Source organism: Platichthys flesus, chromosome 19 (genome assembly GCF_949316205.1).
Source record: "Platichthys flesus chromosome 19, fPlaFle2.1, whole genome shotgun sequence".
NCBI classification, from domain to species: Eukaryota; Metazoa; Chordata; class Actinopteri; order Pleuronectiformes; family Pleuronectidae; genus Platichthys; species Platichthys flesus.
Genome location: NC_084963.1, coordinates 11,994,550 through 12,016,593, shown reverse-complemented (window position 1 = coordinate 12,016,593; position 22,044 = coordinate 11,994,550). Strand labels below are relative to the sequence as shown.

Genomic DNA, 22,044 nt, shown 5'->3' with positions numbered 1-22,044 from the left:
TTCTTTTGGATAAGGGGGTGTTTGTTTTGTTATTTCGAGTGTCTGATCGGCAACCTGCCCTTATCTTTTGCCCACCTGGTGTTTTTATACCCGTTTACATCCATTAGTAGAGTTCAGAACACACACTCTCAGATGATTCCCACTCCCCTCATGACCAGACTGAAAAATCCGCGAAGGGGACTGACACAGAAACAGAGGACGGGGGGAGCGAGCGACGAAACCGAGCCCAAAAACAGGAAACTATTAGCATAGTAATGAGCTGGACACGTATGAGGACAGTAGGTCACAAAGCACCTCCAACCATGGCCACTGCCTCACCTGCATACTAAAAAGGTATCACGCCATAATCACTCCTGGGCCTGCGTGAATAGGATTACATATTGGTTCCACTGCTCTGCAGTGAGGCCTAGGGACTAATAGAGTTTAACGCTAGAACAATAACAGACAGTGGATAAAAATCCCTGCTGGGCTTCAGCATCTTCCTCACATGGGACTTCATCCTCCTCTTTCCCGGTTGTGAAGAAGCGACTCGGTATAGGGAGCTGGTTGCCATGGCTGTATACGTGACACATGAAGTGATTGAAAATTATCCACAATGCCCCTGGGCTCACGGGTAATGCTTTGTGACATGGCAACAGACACGTGTCGAGACGCATCATGTGAAGTGTTAGCAGGGCCTCACCTTACTTTCACAAACCCACACATACACACCTGGAAATACACACAAAGGTCTTCCAGGTGACAGTGCTAACGTTCCCCTCGGATTGAGTTTGAATAAAGCTTCACTAGTCTAAGTACAGAGGATCCAAAGAGGTTATTTGTCCAAAGTGACGGTCACTTTAGTATGAAACTGCCTCTTTGTGTTACAATTCCACCACTGCAGTTTAGCGAGAGAACACTGTCAGGCACAATGGCAGCATTACGTGTGATGTATGGATACAGATATATGGAAACAGTGGTGTTGGCAACGCCTGAAAAAATACAGACTTTCCTGCTTTCTTGTTAGCTCGGTGTCGGCATGGCGCTTACGCGTTCTCCGACAATCGCTCACAACTGGAGGTCAGCGCGGTCTGACAGAATGAATTAGCACCGTTTGAAGCTGCTATTCCAACAGAGGAAAGCAAGAAAAAAAGGAGAGAAAATAGTTTTTCCGTCCCCAGCTGCTTCTGCCATTATTTTACTGCGGTTATGGTGCGGTGTGGCAACCTGACAACAGAGTCAAAGCAGAGCCAGCAAATCATTTATTTGTGGTTAACGATAATATAATCTGTCCCCGAGCCTCTGACAGGCATGGTTATTGCTTGTTTTCCCCGATTACAGACAAAAAAAAATTGCCGAGACAACGTGATGGACCAGATCCTTAATGTCATTAGGAGTTTCTGTCTGAAACCGGCCTGTATGGAGACATCAGGACCCCACAAGCCAAGCCGGATTTAGTTTGGGTATCCACACTTTAAACTTTTTGCCAAACAAGAAAGTAAATTTACCAGATCAGTAGCTTGGCTAACTGTCTCCTGGTTTTGGCATGATTACATACAGACATTCCACTTGTTCTTTACTATATATATACTTTCTTTAATGTCTAAGTATTCACATTTAGTTTGAGCATTCCTGCGATTTCTGTTTGAATATGTTCATGTTTTGCATATTCAGATACAGCCTTGCATCAACAGCATCCAGTCCACTCGTCTGTTAGCTGTATCCAGAGAGAGAAGCAAATTCAACACAGCAGCTAACCTCAGCGCTACGGTCAAACTAATAATTTGATTGTACTGGGTACATCTGGACACCTCTGTATTGGGGGAAGAAGTTTACTTTTAACTATAAAAAAAACTGTCAGGAGAGGAGCTATGCTGGTTTCAGGCGTTACACACTGGCCCTTTACTGCCAAGCACTGCATGTACCCTTTAATGTAGAAACACAGAACGGCATAGGAGCTTGCTGGGAGTAAAGAGGGATTTTTATCAACATAGACCAACCAATCAGTAGCTGTCTTTCCCCTCTTGAGAAGTTACATTTAACAAGACACATGTTGTTTCTCTGCGTGTCGTCTTCTGTTGGCGGAGGTTCCACCTGAAGGGAGGTTTTTCCATTCCAACGGCACCACACTTTATTCACAGGCACAGCGTCGGAGTGTTGCTCTCACATCTCACACCATCTCTGCTCTATTCTCGTGACAGTTTGTGGCGGAACCAACACGGATCACACCACGACTTAGCATTTAACAATTTGATTAAGGTGAAAATTCAACTATAGGCTGGTGCAAATGTGGGTGGAGGTTGAGCCGTGTTGGTGGCTGAAAAGAAACGAATGGAGAGTTGATACATGGATCGTAAAATATGAATAAATAAGGTTGGATGTACAGGGGATTGTTCACTTTCTTACTGGTTCCACTGGTTCATGAATACATAAGTCAGGTGCTGCAAATCGTTATATTACCCAAATGAGAATGTCCTCAAGTATTGAACAATTTGAGAGATGTTAGTATTTTCATTTTATTGATATTATAATAAAAATACAATATTAAAAAAAAAATAATTAAACAGTGATTCCTAACCTTTTTAACTTGCCTAGTCGTCTCAGATGTCCGAGTTAAACGTGATGGACTGTATTTATAGAGCTAGTCTTCCCTTAATGACGACTCAAAGTGCTTTACCGTTTCGTTTACGTTAACTGATTTCACACACAATTTCACACGGCGCTTCTATATCTAGCTCTTTGTCTGTCAGTCATGCAAGCTCATTCGCATGCTGCCCAAACATGAGACTGTGAATGAGACAACGTGTGTCTTTATTGCAGATGTCAGGTGTCTCATATACAATTTGTCTTATTTAATCCCAGTCATTTCAATGCAGTACACACCCAATTAAAATCTAATATACAAAAACATGAAAAGAGATACATGCTATGCTATTTTCTAAAGGGAGGTGGGGGGGGGGGGGGGTATGGTTATTTTGCATGCATTGTTCTTTGATCAACACAAAGCAGAAAGTTGACTTCATACTTGCTCATGTGAATGGATATGAATACAGGAATATACTGTATGTCAATGTACCTGTTCACTTATATGTTACATTAATGTGACCTGATGCAGTGATGCTAAACAGGTTCCTTTTTCTTTTTTTGTGAACCGACTGCTGCATCATATTAAGGGACCGTTAGTTCTCTGCAGGATGATGAATTATCTAAGTATAATGCAAGGGACAGCACTGCTGATGGGCTTCTTCTTATATTTACATTAGCATCTGCTTCTCTACTTGTTCCCACTCCGGGGTCATCACATGCTAATCTGGCCTGTAATTACTGGCTTGATTTCCTTGAAGCTCCTCTGCACCCTCCGCTACACTTATTGTTTATCCATGTGTCTAAATTCCCTCTCTGTCCTCTCTCCCTTTGTGCTCGCGACCACGCAGAGATCTGTCTGCTCACCAAGGGCAGACGAACGGCAAGCGTGAGGGCGGACACCTACTGTCGACTCTTCTCGCTCTCCGTCGACCACTTCAACGAGGTGCTCGAGGAGTACCCCATGATGCGACGCGCTTTCGAAACCGTCGCCATCGACCGACTGGACCGCATCGGTAAGCCCCGCCTTGATCTAACTGTCCTGTCTTGATTGGTCGAACCTCTTGCCTGTCATCGTGCCTTGTTTGTCTTGTCTTTCTGGGTATTCGTTTGCCTTCCTTGTTCATAAAAAGCATTGTGTCTGCCATCTTGTGCTGCATGACCTGTATGCCGTTTTTTTATTTTTTTTCCCGACTTCCGCCAATTTTTTGGGGTTTAAATAACATGAAAGGGGAAAAATTATGTAACCAGTATTAATCCTTCTAAAGAACCAAAGTAGCGTTTTGTGGTTGGATTAACTGGAAGGCAGTGCATGCCGCTGTCCGGGAGGGAGTCAGGTCGCCCCCTCGTTGGCTTGGTGTCGACCCCCTCCCCCCCGCTGGATGCCAGCGAGTGGATGGAAGCTAACCTCACATGCATGTGTGTCTAGTCCTCTTTACACTCATCTGCACTCCTGGGTATGAGCAGCACCCCACCCCATATTAGAGATGTCAAAATCAACCAGACACAAAGCCCATGAAAAAAAAAATGGGTGATGTCTGGGAGTTATTCCCAAATCCACCGGGTCCAGCCCAGTCCGGGCAGGACCCTGTAGTTTCATTCAGCTTTGCCCACGTCATCAATACTACTTCCTTCTCTTCACTGTCTACATTTATAGAAGAACTTGGCCATGACAGATTAAGTGGTAAGACGCACAACAAATGTGTTACAGGTTAAAAAGGGGCACATGTATGTTTCACAAACAGGGCAATAATTGGTTGCACGTTCTCTACTAAGACTTTGATTGGAACTGACACTGATAAATAAAAAACATAGAATATTGTAAGATCATAAGTGTTGTACTCAAACATACGTCTTGTCTTTGCTCATATTATAAATACGTATATTTTTTTTATTTTATATTGGTCTCCTTTTAAAAACCTTTTTATAATAAATAGCTCGACAAACTACTATTCTATATGTTTCATGCATCAACTTCATAGGAATGATTTATATACGTAAATAATAATAATTTGCTCTTGAGGCTGCAGGTGGTGAAAACGTTGCATTTTGGCAACTCTGCTGTTGTACAGAAAGATGCTGCCTCATTTAAACCTATAATAAATCGCACTGTTAATTTTTAATAAATACAATTATTACAAAAGTTAAATTACAGATGATTTATAGTTGATATCATTGGCTTATACATTATCACTGCCTTTGTCTCTGGCTTTACGTAATAAAGCTGCCCGTTGATGCCCGTCGATAAAACTAAAGCACGTTTTGATTATCTAGTCGTTTATTGTCACTCAATTACATCACCTCAAAATAATATCACCTGTATAGAAAATTAAAGTTAAATTTGCATAGTGCCAGTGTGCCAATGTTGTCTCATATCAGTGGTTAAGCTTGCAGTCTGTATCCACTTCTCTATCTGTTCCTGTTGTTTTACTTTGTCATGGCTTTGTGTTTGTGTATTTTTTTTGCCTGATACGGGCACGTCGTCAGTATTGAGTTGCTTTGCGACCCAAGTGTTGACCCGACACTGAAACACTGTAGTCAGCGACAGGCAACGACAACAAGACCTCTCCAAGTCAATCAGAACCCAACAACAGATGTGTGTCACTGCTGAGACAACCTTTTCTCCTCAGAGATATGTTCATATACAACTTTGATTTTGGAGGGGACATCAAGTTGTCTGGATCAGGGCGGGAAGATAAAGCCACATAGTATGTCAAGATAAAAAAAATGACATATAAGTCGATATTGATAATCCTCATGATTAATTACATTAAAGACTGATTTCATAAGGACAGACAATCACAAACACTGAAGTAGATTTATTTTTTCTTTCACCTCACTTCAATGTGATTTACCTGCAATATATCTTTACACATTGAACCTGTGTTGTATTGCTATTGATGAAATGATATTGCGATTATTATTGGTATTTTCTTTAATTGTCCAGCCCTATTCTGGAATATATTTTAATTTAATTGCATAGAAACCATATCTGATTAACGGTTAACAGTCAGTCTGTTTATTCCCCCCTGCAATATTGCGGGGATGTTGCTGGGCAGCTAAATCTGTTTGGTTCAGTCTAGGGAAAGATTGTGGTCACATTTAAATTTCACAACCCTAAAGCTGCCTTCACATGATAAGAAACCTGCTCTTCGTCACAGCTTGGTCGGGGGGGGGGGCAGACATTTGCGGAGGCGAAGGGCTGCACAGGTCTACGTAATAAAGAAGCACGTGAGGAGGCACAAAAACAGTTGGCTAATCATCCTTGAATTGAGCTGGCTCTTAACTATATGCCTGTTCATAAACCTGTGAACTGCAAAATACTCCTCCTTCTGAGATTGTGGTTTCCTTTTATTGTTGCGTTAAAGTTAAGAAAACTGAAACACAAAAAATAGTCTCCTCTGCCTGTTGCTTCAGACTTTATTGCATACAACTGTTATCTTATTGTTTTTGCCTTTCGAGGGGTCAGCTGCCACCGGGGTCGTTGGTTAAATTGTGTGGATTTCGATCGCAGCACTCTGTGCTGGTGCGTTCGCCTGGTCGGGTACCACCTCTCTCCCCACAGGAGAACAATTGTAGAGTCCGCACAGAGCAGTTTTAATCCTGATCATGTGTGGGCGGCATAGTACAAGGTAAATCTTTTAATTTCTTCCATTCACCCACCAAATACTATACAACACTTTATGAATGCCACACTGCATCTTGCGTTATAATGAAACAACAGGAAAATACCTGCATATGAACATATCTCACAGGGGACAAGGTTGCATTTTTGACTACAAAAAATAAATAAAAACACACATCCTCTGTGTTTGCCCTGTAGTGAAGTGTGTTAATTTGTTTTCACTGTGCCCTTCTAAAAACACACTGTATGCCCTTTGACCTCTACAGTCCTTAATCTACATTTGCCCTTTTTCTGAGAGCTGAGTGAACTTTCCACCGCAGCTGAACGTTCGAAAAAAACGAAAGCTGCCCACTCTGAGTGACACCTCTCAGAGTGACATACAGTAGATTGGATCCTTTCGGACTGACCATGAAGGGGGTTTTGTCTCATACGAGGGAAGATACTTTTGTCATGATCCGTGCTGGTTGTATCGTTTCTCTATATGAACTGCATTTGGTTACATGCTTGTCTTGCTCTAAAAAAAAAAAAAGGAAAGAAAAAGTAACCATGCTTTGAAACCAATAACATGTTGCACATTTGACATTATCTTTTATCTATCTAAAAATCATTTGACCAGGAGTCCGTCTTGAGACGAGCACATCTCGTTTTCAAGAGTGTCCTGGCCGACGAGTAGGCATCAGGTAAACACTTTATTCCAATTCCAACGTTCGAACAGGGACAAATTGACCTTTAGAGGTTTGCTAAATGGACCCGGTCTCAGAGTCATCCTCCAAGAGTTTGACCTCAAGGTTACATCAACTGTTGATAATAAACCCAAGTCACCCACACTAGTCCTGCAGATGTTTTGTTGGACACATTCAAAATGAGAAGATCTAGGAAACAAAGAGACCTTATTCAGTGTCACATGTCATGTTTTATTTTGAGACCGATCCCTGCACAGACTAATCAGATGGCTTATGAATGCATACTCAGCTCTATTGGTGTGACATTTTGATGTAATCTTTGAATTCTTTGTTCAAAGTCGACTCACAGATGAACCCATGCCTGCAGATTAGTAAAAACTTTACTAATGCAACGCCACCTACAGTTTTTGTTACATGCAGAAATCCCATTTCATTTTTTTTATACATGTTTTCACCAATAGAAAAAAGAGAAATATTTGTTTCTGATGACTGACTTATTAAATATGACTTATGTCTTTTCGGGCAATAATTTCTGAAAAGACAGTTATGACACTATTGGCAATAATGAGTCCATTTAATATTTTGGCTTAAACTTGATGTAGACACAGAGCTGCAGTAATGTCATGTTGTCCACGTGTGGAGCGTAAACGTTTATTTAATCCATTAAGAATCATTCTGTCACGCACATTTACACCAGTTATACCCTTTTTCAGTATTGGTGCAGTTAATAAGATCTGAAGAACTGAATCTCCTGTGAGATTTATTTCAACAATTTAATTCATCACAGACTACATTGTAAGTCCGATTTTAAATGTGTAATTGTGAAGCCCTAAATGCATCTCTAAATGTTGTTTTTTTACAAAATACTTATATTATTAATATTATTTATGTGATGTTATTCATGTGTTGTGTTTTGATTGTTTATTTATTGGTTTGTTTGGTGCTTTTGTTAGCTTTCAAGCAGCTGCAGAGGAGTTTCCTTCAGATATGGGTTATTTACTCTATACATTTTTTAATCAAACGATTGATTTGTGAAAACTATATATTGAACAAATCCCATTGGTTCTATTATGCAAGAAAAGACAAGTATTTTTTTAATGGTGATCTGACCCATATCTGATCTGTTTTTATTTTCAATATTACAAGTTTTATATATATAATAGAAACCTTTATGAACCCATGAGTGGTGTTTACATTTTGTTCATGTTTTTGTTTGTTTCTTTGTATGTTTTCATTTTGTTGGTTTGTTTGTTAGTTGACTTGCTTTTTTTTGTAAGGTTTAAAGTGTCCCTCTAAGTTGACTCCTAGTCGTGTAGATTTGCGGTGTACAAATAATTGTGGGTTAAGCTCAATACAGTGGGCAGGGCAGTATCTCATGTCACTGGAATTGCGTGTGTGTACATATTTCCCAGGGGTCACTGACATTCACTGTGATGTACTTTTAAGTACAACTAAAACTTTTCCTATATGGAAGGGGCTCGTGATTAGTTCCTAACATAGACTGTATATAAAGATGGACAACATGAGAGTTCCCCAAAGGTGAAGCCAAATAATTTTGATCACCCCTTGATGCCTAGTTACAGTATAGGTGAAATCCGGCCACCTCCATGTTAGCGGATGGGACTGAACTAAATGTTCTACGTGCATGTCAAATAAATTGTCATTTTAGTTATAGAAGTTCTCCTCACAATAATGTTTGTTCAAGTATTAATTTTTACCATCAAGTTTGGTATTAATTAATCCTTTGAAGTGATGGTGTATTGCTGGAACCGCAATTCTTCAGCTGCCCATCCAGACCACAACTGCACAGGTTCCAAATTATATTAAAAGCTAAAGATGATGGAAACCATATCCAGGGACATTTCAGCTCCATATTGTTCATCTCTATTTACAATCTATGCTTCATACCATATGGTTTTGTTTGGGGGGAATAAGTTTATACCCTCCTTACCTCCAGCCCAACCCCCTCTACCTCATATATACCTCCTTCAAAAATGACTGCACTTATATATTCCATGCTTAACACAAAAATGACAGGAGGCTAGCATAGCTATTCACATTGTTTTTGCCGATGGAAAAACTACGTCCATCAAGCTGGAACCAGCTACAGAAAAATATCAGCTTTTAAGAAGTGATGCAAAGTGAAATATTCTGCATATAATATGCTGAAAGTAACTTAAATCAAAGTGTGCATATAGCTGTATACTGTAGCACTTAAAGTCAGATAAATGTTTTATGTGCCTTTTTATCTTTTGCACGCCCTTAACTGAATAACAAAAAGGATGAGATGAGGAGATTAACTGAATAACAAAAAAGGATGAGATAAGATGAAGAGATTAGAGGAGGAGAGAAATAAGAGGAGGCCAAAGGAAAAAAAATCTAGGAGGGCAGCAGGGGGAGGAACACATGAGACAGATGGCACGCACCCTGGAGTACGTCATGGGGGCCGGTAACAGTGCAATTTGTATGAGCTGTATCTTCTGCCTGATTCAGAAAATTGTATGTACGTGGTACAGTGCACCTCACTGACAATTTCCCCTTTCAAATTATGAATATTTTTCACAGTGACTGATGCCAAATGGCTTGAAATCCCGGAAATAACCCCTCATCTAACCACCTTGTTGATGAAACCATCAAATATTCACATCCTCACCAGGTTCTGCTTTGGAAAAATAACAAACATGTGTTGTCCTTCCGATCTGCAGAGTTTAACCCTGTCACCTTTAAACATGCAATGAGAGCAGCCTTGTAAGTTCACTGTAGCGCTATAGTCAAGTGCGTGATGCTAGTTCTTTAGCTCCTGACTACCCGACCTTGTAGTGTCTGTTGCCGTCAAAGTGGACTTGAAACGAAGAACTAGATTCTGAGACGCCCACGGCAAAAAAAAAAAAAACACAACACCCATCCACTTTCAGCTGCTCAGGCAGTAAAGGTCCTTTCTTATAGCTGAATGCATGGGTTGTTAGCAGCCTTGAGGAGGAGAGAGCCGTCCAGCGAGGGCTGCAGACTCGACTGGAAACTTGCCTGAGAAAATATTCTGTCCTCAAGGAGGGAGCTTAGTGATTGAGTGACTGTGGCTAAAGCCTTCAGCGCACTGAAATTCCACTCCGTCTTCTTTAGCGACAAATAATGCTCCGCAGCCCCGTCGATATGCAAGGTCAACAGTAATTACAAGAAAAACGCATCCTCTCAATAAATGTGGAGACAGTCATTCGGCAGCAAACGTGCTAAAGGGAGCATTCCTCTTTATTATCATTATCGCCTGATGTGGCAGCTCCCACCCAATAAGAAAACAGTTTCAAGATGTCTCTCCTTAAGTAGCATTTTACCACAGGTATGCTCCTAATCTCCCATATTTTAAACGTTTTTGCGGTTGCACAGCGGCATCTGTCAAACCTTTTATTAGCATGGTTCATGAGTTTATGACGAGTTGGGAACGAGTACTTAGCCCGTGGGCTGAAAACACCCTTTTGAGTGCACAACTAAATATTAACTTTATTAAGGGAACAATTTATTTTTATTATACGATCTTGTAGATACTTAACTAAAATAGATGCAAACGTCCAAATCATTTTATCCAAAGAAAAACATTAACGATAACATGTTATTCTGCGATAAGATGTATAAAGTTTATTATTATGTATTAATATTTACCTATAAAATATCTATGGTAAGGTACAGTAGTGTGTATGTAGGAATAGATCTTTGTTGATGTCTTTTTTTTTTTAACCTTAGAAACTGTTAAAGGTTATCTGAGTGTCCTTGTGGTGTGTTTTAGTCAAGTTGTCATTGTGATTTAAATAGAATGTGACTTTAAATGTATTCTTCCAGCTAAGACCTTTTGTCTTCTCTTCTTAAAAAAACAGTCCAGTATCGTGTGTGGGTACAACTCATCAGTATTCTTCTGTGTCCCATTGTCCACATCAGCACCTTTTCACAGTCTACGCTATCACGTCACACTTTTAGTAATGTCTGTCTCCTTGTGTGTCCTTCACTCCCCTGTATACTTCTCCATAGTCATTACCATACAATGTTCTCCACACTTTTTATTCGATTTTGACAAAACTTAGTGGACATAAAAAAGATGCAGCTTGTAGGATTAGACCATTTGGTGGAATCAGGAACGTGAAACTTCTTTTTGAAATTCTGTGCAAATGCAAACATGCCACAGTCTTACTATTGAGATATACAAGCTGCAATCTTTATGAATACTGTCCTCAATTCTGCCCTGTACCTGTGGTTTAGTGTAACCAAAGTTTGCCATGGCTGTTTGTGCTCACTTTTCCCGACTGCACCCCAACAGGGAAGAAGAACTCATTGCTGCTGCAGAAGTTCCAGAAGGATCTGAACGCCGGCGTTTTCAACACGCAGGAGAACGAGATATTGAAGCAGATTATCCGTCAGGACCGGGAGATGGTGATGATGGTGGACCGCAAAATGTCGGTCACCGGGATGAACTCAACCCCAATGTCAGGAAACTCCATCATTAACTCACCAGCCCAGCCGCCCTTCTCCAATGCCTTCGGCATCAATCAGCTCCAGCAGTCCTCAGTACCCCTGACCTTCAGTGCTTCAGCTATAGCCAATGCCTCCGCTGCCCGCATGCTGCCGGCTGCTGCCACTGCCGCAGCGCAGGGGATTTACCCCGCACCCAGTGTTTCCCATGGCAGCCTGAGTTCTTCCTCGATCAACCCACAGGCCCCGCTGCAGCAGCAGGGAGCGATCATGTCGCCCTGCTCCTTCACGGCGGCCATGTGTAGTCCGCCCGTGCAGACCCCTCTGGCAAGCCGGAGCTTCCAGTACGGTTCGCGCACAGGCTCCCAGCTGTCACTCATCCAGCAGCCCCTCGCCCAACCATCTCTATCAACACAGCAGCAGCTCGCTCAGCAGCCCACTGTGTCATCTGCAGCTGCAACCTCTGCAGCACAGCAGCAGCAGCCGTCGCCTCAGCATCAGCAGCAGGTCCCTTCACCTCAGCGGGGAGACATGCACAAGAGCACACAGGCTCTTCAGTCAGGCAGCTTGGGTCGAGATGTCCGACACTTATCGGCCTCCCAACCGTCACTGCCACATGACACATCTCTGGGGCCCAGGGTGCACCCAGCCTCAGGAGACTCTCTGGCCTCCATCGTGCCACCATCAGCAGCAGCGATCCAGGGAATGAATCTGCCGGGTGGCATCCGCACTACGGTGCCCCAGCGGGTCAACTTGTTCCGGCAGATGTCATCAGGAGCTCTGCCCCCGGTTCGCTCGGCCACGGCAGCGGCGGCGGCAGCAGTGGCAGCGGCAGCATCTTCATCCTCAACCCAGCACAGGGAATCCCCCGGATCGAGGAGAGATTCTGTCCTGAGCAGTACGGAGACTGAGCAAGACAAAATGCGTTTTGCATCCAATTTATGATCCCATTTTTGTTCCCCCTTTTCATTTTTTAAACTTAAACATGTTTGGATTCAATTTTAAAGATGGAGATACAGCAAAAGAGATGAAAATGAGGAACTCCAGCATTTTTTTTTCTCTCCGGTTTTATTCTAAAATAACCTCAAAGAAATCCTGTACATACAAGCCCTTGTATTATATTTTAGACACATTGTCTCCCTAAACTTAAGAATGTATATTATACAGACACATCTGTTTCTTTTACGCCATATTAATCATTTATTTATATATATATATATATATATATATATATGCTGCTATACACGTACATACATTTATATATTTATATATATGTATGTATGTATGCATGTATAGCTGTGTGGATGGATGATGTGTGCGAGTGTGTGTGTGTGTGTGTATGTGTATGTGACTGTGTATAAAATCCAACTACAATATTTGGCAATGGCAATTTAAAAGCTGTAGTATAAACATCAGTCTTCCTTTCTGAGAAATATAAAGAATTATATATGATGTAAGTTTTTTTTGCTTTTTTTGCTTTCTTTTTTAAAACTGGAATGCATTGTGGATTACGACAATGACTTTTCTTTTTCTTTTTTTTACCACTGAGGAAGAGGAAAATCATCTTCTCCTATTAAGAAGCTTTAGGCACCACTGTGGAATAATAAGTGCGAGCGACTCTGACGAATAATCTCAGAAAGCACACGTAAAAATAAATCTCACACGCCGATTTTCCTGAACCTCCATCCCAGAAACCAACGAATACTGTAACTAAGTGTTGTGTTGCTTTCAGCGATGAGAATCCAGTCTGCTGAGCTGCTATATCCCCACAGCGGCTCGCAAACAAACTCTTGACAGTGTTATGGGTCAAAAAGGGAATAGATAATAGAAATGCTGTTTCTGTATTTTTTGGTTTGGAGTGTGGAGAAAGATATGGATGGATGCTATTGTTTTTCTATTTCTGATTTCAGATGGCTGAGATGTTATGTAACGTTGCTTAGAAATTCTGTGTATATTTATAATATTTATAAACTAAAGATTATCACCATTATGCAATAGACTGTGACATAAAGATTACCTATATGTGTGCTGTAAATAGTTTTGTAGAGCTAGTATTTACAGATACTGTGTGGTGCATTCTCTATCATAACAATGTCTTACTTCTATCAGGAACCTGGATCATCTAAATGCGACAAAAGGTTAAGAGACAAAAATACGTATGTTTCATAAGAGATAAACAAACCTTAATGCAATAGCTAGCACAACTTAATGATAATGACATTTAATAACCCCCCTCTCTCTCTCTGTATACTACTCCTAGTTCTAGTATAGTTCGAGTGAACATATATCTACATTCACATCGTTGAGAAAACACGTCTTTTTCTGTCGCCTCATAGCTCTTTTTAGGAACCACTATTAATAATGTTTTAAGTCAAACTGATTATTTTATGAGATGGATTATCAAATGACAGAAATGGGACTCAGATTTTTTAAATTTTTTGCTTCTCGAGTCAAACTGTACGCTCTCACATCACAGTTGCCGTAGTGTAAGAGCGCGGCACATTTTCCACACGCACGTTTTTATTTCGCTTACGGACGTCAGCGATCCAGTTTCTCAAGGGTGTAGAGGGGTTCGAATTTTCACTGAGGTCTTTCTGTGCCCCTGCAAGTCGGGGAAAGGGGGGGGGGGGGGGCGCTGGTTTGCATTAAGGTTTCTCTCTCATGTAAATCCATTACGTGGGCTTAGCCACTCTCAACTGACCCAGACTGACGCTGAGAATGGGGGAAGCAAGGTCAAGCCAGAATACTGTGACTCACTCTATTAAACAAAAAGAAAAAAAAAAAAAAAAAAAAAAGGATTTCAAATATTTTAATCTCATAATAGCTAAAGTGTTTGATGACCGTGCAGCCATTATGGCTCACAGGTCATTTCCCTGCAAACACTGTTGATTGTACATCGTGCTCAAGCCCCTCCCTGTCCGTGTTCTGTCATTTCACTACTTCTAAGAAGAGTCATGGTTTTCAAGGCCCCATCAGTTCCGGAGTGACTAAGCCCTCGGTGATGACGTCTTTTGGAAGAAGACCACAAGTCTCGGCTCCAGATTATGTCGATAGTGTACCGATACAGCCGATCCACCAGTTGTCATGAAAGCATGCACTGTCACAAATACTTAAAAGAAAAAAAGATACTATCTCAAAAATGTTGACGTTAAATGTTAATGTTAGATTACGTTTCGTTCACTGTCCGTCTGCCTAGACTCTGTGTGTGTGTGTGTGTGTGTGAACAGAAGCATTGACTCTTCACATGGACATTCTTAAGTATCCGTGCCTAAACTATAGCCATGTTCCATCCTTTGTTAAGCGTGCGAGCTCGTTGCTTGCGGGGGGGTGGGGGGGTGGAGGGGGGCACTTCCTGCACACGACCGCCTGTTCATTCTTACTATACTCTACGTGTTCTATGTCTCAGTGTTTTTAGACGGGGAAGGAACAAGCGATGATGATGGCCAAATGTCTCCGTTTATCCAATTGGTACCTTTTTAACTTACAATGTGAACTTCTATCTAGAGCCAGGTTTTTTTTTCTTCCTCAAGTTCTCAGTCGAGCTATTTAGGATATTTAGGTCGTGTACAGTTTAAAAGTGAAAAAAAAGGAAAAAAAAAGTGCAATCTTTTGACCTTGCAGTCAGGTCACACTCAAAATTTGAAGAACCTTTGTACGTTTCTTTGTCGCGAGTCGCTGATGTTTGGGGTGAATATTGATGCGTGGAAGGAAAACTGGCCAAAGCAAAACATTCTGAGTCATTGTCTTTGTTATTTAAATTGCACTTTCTGATCATTTAAAGAAGGAAAAACAAAAGAGAAGGTAGGGGTTATTTCAGCAAGAGGTAGGGATGTTGAATGAGTCCGAGACGGGAGCAATATCCCCGAGAGTTTGCGCTGCCCTGATCCTGTACGAGGTTCTGAGTGAGTAGGTTGGAGGTGGGGGAGGGAGGGGGTTGTTCTATTTACAACAGAGAGCGCTTAATTGTGAATATGCCATAGTGAATAGGAACTAGTGCACAGTCAAGATGGATAGCAGCACTGTTGGTTTGTGCTGTTTTTGATACTTGCCTTTGGAGGGAGAGCTTCCCAGCTATGTGCTTTTTTTCACTATACCAATCACAAACTAACATACTGGAATGGGCATTAATGGTGATGTATAACACAAAAATAATGAGCTTACATATTAGCAGTATAGAGACTCTCAACAAACCAGCACATATATTTGTATATTTCTTTTTCTTTTTCTGTTTTGTTTTGTTGGTTTGAGGATTAAAAAAAGAATAATAAAGAGATGCAAAAAGAAGTGAGTATAATGCCCAGAGAGGACACACCAAACGCTCGTTTGGTTTCCGATGACCACAGGTTTCATATGTTTACTGATGATGTGCACAGCGGAGCGAGGGAGGGGGGGGGGGCGGGAGCCGCAGCGAGCACCCCCACCCTCCTCGGCACCGCTCACACTTTCATTGTTCAGCTCATGCTCATGTAATCCAAGGTTTAGAGACAACGAACTATTAGTTGGTTATTTGATACAGACGGAAGAAAGATAAATGTAGACTTTCTTACAACAATATGCAGACAAACAGTGTTTGTCAAAAAATCTTTTTGATTTTTTTTTTGTTTATTTTGTTTGTAAATAATAAACCTTTAAAATATAGAAAATAAACGACAAATTGTCATTTAAAAGCAAGTGTGTGTCGTTCTGTTGTCGGGCAGTGTGCGTTTTGTTTTTAATTTGCAATTTGAGGGGGGAAGCAAATGCAGAAATGAAATGGAAGATGAGGCAGTGACGGAGAGGAGTCAGAACAGTGTCATTTTGAGGTGAGGAATCTGTCTGTGTGTGGTCACCTGGGACTTCCATTCATTACCAATCCACCCATCAGTCATCTGAGGCTGTTTTCAGACATGAACTCTGGATGATCTCCAGAATTGGGTCCCAACTTTCTCAGGAGGTTCCTCTCCACAATGAAGCAGGGATCACATGTTTTTCCTTTACACCAAAAGCTCTCTTGACATCTTTGTCTGTCTTCTACGCCTGTCGCACCGTTTTTTTTAGAGCTATTTATATTCTTTGGGTTGTTTATTTCATTTTTGTTTCAATCGCCCCCCTGTGCATCCTGCGGAGAACCTCCTGCTGTGTCCTCCCATCGGCTACACCGGACATTCTGCAGGTTTTTTGTCAGGGGACTGTTGTCAGGGGGAGAAAGTCCGGAGGCTCTCACTCGCACATTTGCGTTCACACATCCAGCCCCTCTAGAGTTGAGTGCATGTCTGAAAGCAGCTCTCCAAAAGACATCTCTCTGTATGACCATGCACACATTTACTATAGTTATTAATGCAGGCTAAGGTGTCTTGTACAACAACATTAGAGCTAAACTGATTTGGAATGTTTATATGAGCCTCAGAAGATTTATCAGCAGCTACTCTAATGATCGAATAGTAAAAGATTTATAATTTGTATGACCTGTATTTGCTGGTTTCTGCTTCTCAAACATGATTGAATGGGTTCTATGTCACATTTGTTCGCAACCTTAATTTCTTTAGTTTTCTTTCTATTGGTTGGAATGGAAAAAAAAAAGCTTGAGGTGATACAGTTGACAATGTTCTGGATGTTTAATAGAACTAAAGAATACATGATTAGTCAAGAAAATCATCTCTGATTTAATCAATAATAAAAATAAACGTTTACTAACATTTAAAGATGAAACAATACGAAAAAAGCTGTCATCACAACTGTCACGACTTAGTTTGAATTATTGTTGTTAATGCCGTAATTAATTATTTATTGGTGTTTATTATTATTCTCTCAATACTCTCAATCTCTCACACACACACACCGTTGTACATCTTAAGTCTTTGTGATAGTCATTACAATGACTACAGTGGTGCCTTGAATGAGGTTCTACTCCCACCCGGCTCTGCTGTTTAGCATAAACATATATACATCCACTGTGTTTTTTTAAAGCTGCATATCTGTTCCATCAGTTATACTGTGAAAAGGGCACAACCATCAATCTTCCATTGTGCTGGTCAAATTGTTCATCTTCTATTTAATTAAAGAGATAGGCTGTTAATTGAGCAAATTAGGCCCGATTAGTACGCTTAGACACTGGTAATTGTGCTACAGCCAACATTATTAGTCCGCATTAAAAAAGGATATAGAGAAAAACAACCTAGTCCTTCTAGTGCAATCTTATCAGAAGTATCAGCCCTATCCAAAACAGGGTGAAGAGGGTTACTATGAGTGAAGAGTTCATGCTCCGACAGTACGAGCCACCCAAGTCCACCCATGACGAAGAGGAGAGCCGAGCTGACCAGGGTGAGTGACGCCCACACCAACTCCATGTCTCAGATCTTAAAGAAGAAATGTGATGAACAAGTTTGCACTCCTTGGGGGAACTGTGACAAAAAGGTTCTCGCATTGTTTTAAAGTTCTTTTCCAGCCCCATATTTATCTAAACAGAATGCTGTCTCCAATTAATAAATAACTGCACTAAGAGTGTTTGTGACAGCTAAAGTTAAATTAGCTAAACAAACCCTTGGGGGAGGTAATTGTAACTCAAACATTATTTATATTTACTTAAGGTGACAGAGCAATGGAAGCTACTTTCACTCAGATCCAGTTGTTTGGTTCTTTGTGGCAAAGTCAGGATATCGTGAGGGAGCAGAGATGTCAAACCAGGCTGTCATGCATAAGTAAATTAGGTCTAACTCCCAGGTTGCACTTGTCAACCATGCTAAATCACAAACTCTTTCCTGCCAGTGTTCCTTAGCCCGTCACTCCCTTTGTTTCAAACAGGTTAGGCTTTGTCCTCTCCTCCCGGCCTACAAGACTATGGTTAGGATTAGTGGGCGTTATCTCCTTCAAAACCAGATTAAAATAAGGTTACAGGCTTAGGTTTGACCCCCATTTATCCACCTCAAGGTTGGCAAAAGTGTTGAGTCAATATTATTTTTATGAACAAGAATATATTCTTAAAAGTAACCATCAGTGGGACATCAAGAGCCAGACCCACGTCATATTTTAGAGGGAAGTAATCACTAGTTTTGCTGCAAAGCTTTTAATCTATATGATAATATTAATGTGCTTTAACTGTGGCAGGAGGTTTTTAATGAACTTTACTTTTTACTTTGCTGTATTCATACTCCGCATGAGAGTAACTCCCACAAAGACTCATACGTGATTGTGTAAAACTAAACTGAATGCTATCAAGTATTAAAAATCTAACTTTTGATCAAAACTCAGACCAGGAAGTGATAAGAGGAATCATTAAATTGTGTTATTAACATGTACAGATATTAAAACCAACATTAGTTGATCCAAAGTGCTTTATAATCATAAAAAAGTACAACAACACAAACATAGATACAAAAATAACATCTTAGAGGCAAAATTTTTACAAAAATGTAAAAGTTGATAACCCTTACCCTTTAAGAAATACTAAGAGTGACTGAGATTCATTGAAGGTCATTCAAGGTAAAAGTGCTAAAAAGAAGAGTCAGTGGAGAGGAGCACAGCTGCAGATGTGCTTTAAGGGGAGGAGGCTCAAACTGCTCCTTATGACTTGTAATGTGAATTTCTCCATGAAGGAGCAAAGCGGGGAGGACAGCCACTTCCTGGAGAGACCCCTTCGACAGTCTTCCTCGGGCTCCTCTTCCTCTTTTTTCCCTGTAAACGAAAAATAAATACTTTAAACATTCTATCTGACGTCAGCGGATAACACCTCAGTGTTGTATCATGTATAGTAACAACGTGAACATGTATGATTTGTATGAGAGCAGTGAACTTACATAATTGTCCCTTGCTGACCAGTCAGGGTAGAGCTGGCTGTGGATTCGACTCAGCCTCCTATATTCTTCATAATATTTCTCCTGCTGCTTTTTAGAGAGCGTCTTCCACTGTGGACACACAACATGTCAGTTAGCAGTGCACACAGCAACACACAACCGCACTTAAATGCAGGCTGACAAGTGCACAATATGAACAGATCCAGAGGTTTAAGAAGAGTTGTCTTAGGCGCTGCTTGGTGAGGTGAAGTTTGTGTTACACAGAGTCTCAAAGACACTTACCATCTGTTCAATGATGGTGTTGACGGCCGCAGAGTCAGAGTTTCTGAGTTTGGCCAAAACTTTCGGCCTCTGCTCCTGCCTGTACAGCATGAAGGCGTTGGGCGGCTTCTTGATGTAATGCGTGTCGTCCTCCTCCTCGATCACAAGCTTTCTCTTTCTGTGGGGAAACAGAGCAAAACAGACAGACTGCATGAATTACCACAGTGTAAAACTATGAGGAAAGAAACTAACATGTTAACTGGGACATAGGTCCACAAGTCAATATAAATAAATGAAATATAAGACGACTGGGAACCAGACTTACTGTGTACTGCGGGCGTTTACTGGAGGAGGAACTCTGTCTCCTGGAGCCCCGTAAATCACCTTTTTATCACTACAGAAACACAGTCAAACAGAAAAAAAGGGGATTGAAGGAAAAAATGTGTGTGTGTGTGTGTGTGTGTGCTCATGCGTGCTACTTACAATACTCCAATAGGTCTCAGCCTCACCTCCAGGCGTTTAGTCACTGTCTGCTGATTGTCAAACTGGAGATGTGAAAAGACAAAATATAGGTGGTCAGACAAACTGCATTCTCTTTTTCATCAGTCAAAACACAACTTGAACATATTTATACCAGAAGCTTGTATAATAGCTGTCCCCATCTTAACATTGTCAATATTTTTTATCCAGTTCTTGTGAATCTATCTCTAACCTGCAGTTAGGACCTTACCTGTGTCTGGCAGTGCACGGGGCACGGCTGCAGGAAGCTCTGCTGCTGGTAACTCAGTGGAGCATCCAGGTCAGCATGTAGATCCTCAAGCAGCTGCTCCAGGGTGGGGCTTGTAGCCACCAGGGGGGTGTATTCTGCAGTTGTCTCCTCCAGGGGGTAAAACCAGTCATCTCCCGGGACGACCTGAGGAGGTGTCAGGTTACTTATCTCTCCACAAATCGCTCTTGCAATATCTAAGGTCAGGTCCAGATCATTGTATCTCTCCATATTTTCCCCAAAAGCGTGAAAATAAGTGTTAAAATCCATTATCTTCAGCTGCGTCTTTGAGATTCAAGTAAATGAAATGTAGATTTTCTATTCCAAAGTATCTCCCTGAGTTTCTGGCTGAGCTCCACAGGTGAAGTGAGCCGACTGATTCTAAATGTCTTTGAAGTCCAACGAACACTCTGAATGACTTTGATCTGTCATAAAAAATGTATACTCATGCTATGCACCAATTGTTCCTTTTATCTCTTACACACCTTCCTTTTCTTTCCTTCGATCTTTAAAAAAACAAATCTATATTTTTTCATACACGATCACATATTAAATATGTGTTATAACATCTATCCTTGTCATATATATATTCTTTTTTTACCCAATACTGATGCTTTTCCTGTTTTTCACAAAATACAATTTTTTTACTTAAATAGGTCAATTAAAAGAGGTCATAATTTTCTTAAGAAATTAAACATAAATACATGTATTTTATGCCTCATAAAGGAAAATATATATAGTAGCGCATATCAGCAAACATGATACGCTGATACCAACAAGTCTGAAAAGTTAATATTGATAATTTAATTTGTCTTTTTAATGTTTCTCTATTGGTTAAGTGTTATCTATAAGATATGACAGTCTGTACAACAAAATGATTAAGCAAAACAATTTGCATTACATTTAGCTGACGCTTTTGTCCAAAGCGACTTCCATTTATAGTACACTCAACATTTATGAGGGGCCATTTAGGGGTTCAGTAACTTGCCAAGGACACTTAGGCATGCAGATGGGAAAGAGTGGGATTCGAACCAGCAACCTTCGTGATGCAGAACACTGACCTATCCCCTAGGCCACGCTCTCCCGTAGTTGTTCTGTGGGAATCATGCAACTAAATCATTCTAGTAAACTATGTTAAATGATAATGTTTACAACTTTAATTTGTCATGTGTACGTTAACATGGGCTCAACAGTACACTGGAAGTGTCGGATGAGAGGAACAGATCAGCTCGGGAATCAGAGCAATGTCATACAAAATATAAAATAAGGATAAAGGGAAAAAAAATATATAATAGTGGTCAATATTAAACCAGATCAAAACTTGCTGCGTGAATTGAATGCTTGTTGAAATGTATTCCATCAGGGTGAGTTTGAGGTCCTCTCATATTTGTGTGGTAATTCTGTGATGTTGTGGTTTCAGTTAGATCCATAGAACATGCGCCGTGACCTTGGCGTGACCATACAATGACTGTAAACGTGCTTGTCCTTTAGAGCGCTGTTAACCTACAGATTCAATTTATTTACAGTTGCATATTAAAGTGTTTTATTTGACCTGCAGCTCTTAATGCTAAATTACACCAAGGACAGTACAGTCCATTATACTGGGGAGGGGTGAAGACCACAGAAGTGCGTCATAAAGCATCTCACTGGTGACCAACAGTCGCGCTGTGGAGTTTTCTCGACTAATGGTGGATTTTAATATAATCCCCATTCAGATATATTTCAATAAATCTGTGGCACACGTGGTAATGACTTGTGATTTACAATTCATCCGCTTAACAGACTACACACAAGTACTACACACTACACGCAAGTACACATATTTTATAGAAAATGACTTGCTTGCCATAAAAAGTGGTTTATATGTTTCATAAGTAGACAAGTATCATTTGCATAAAGCTGTTTCAATCATTGCCATGCAGT

At 40.7% G+C, this 22,044-nt stretch overlaps 1 protein-coding gene across 1 annotated transcript in view; it reads left to right on the top strand.

Annotated features, from left to right (window-relative positions):
- The window catches only part of LOC133975539 (potassium/sodium hyperpolarization-activated cyclic nucleotide-gated channel 1), a 68,317-nt gene extending 51,602 nt beyond the window's left edge, over positions 1 to 16,715 (top strand). The window contains exons 7-8 of the mRNA XM_062413509.1: positions 3,414 to 3,578; positions 11,174 to 16,715. Of these exons, the coding sequence (XP_062269493.1) occupies positions 3,414 to 3,578; positions 11,174 to 12,270 (1,262 nt within the window). The 3' untranslated portion in view covers positions 12,271 to 16,715. The remainder of the gene's footprint in view (positions 1 to 3,413; positions 3,579 to 11,173) is intronic.
- The last annotated feature ends 5,329 nt before the right edge of the window (positions 16,716 to 22,044 follow it).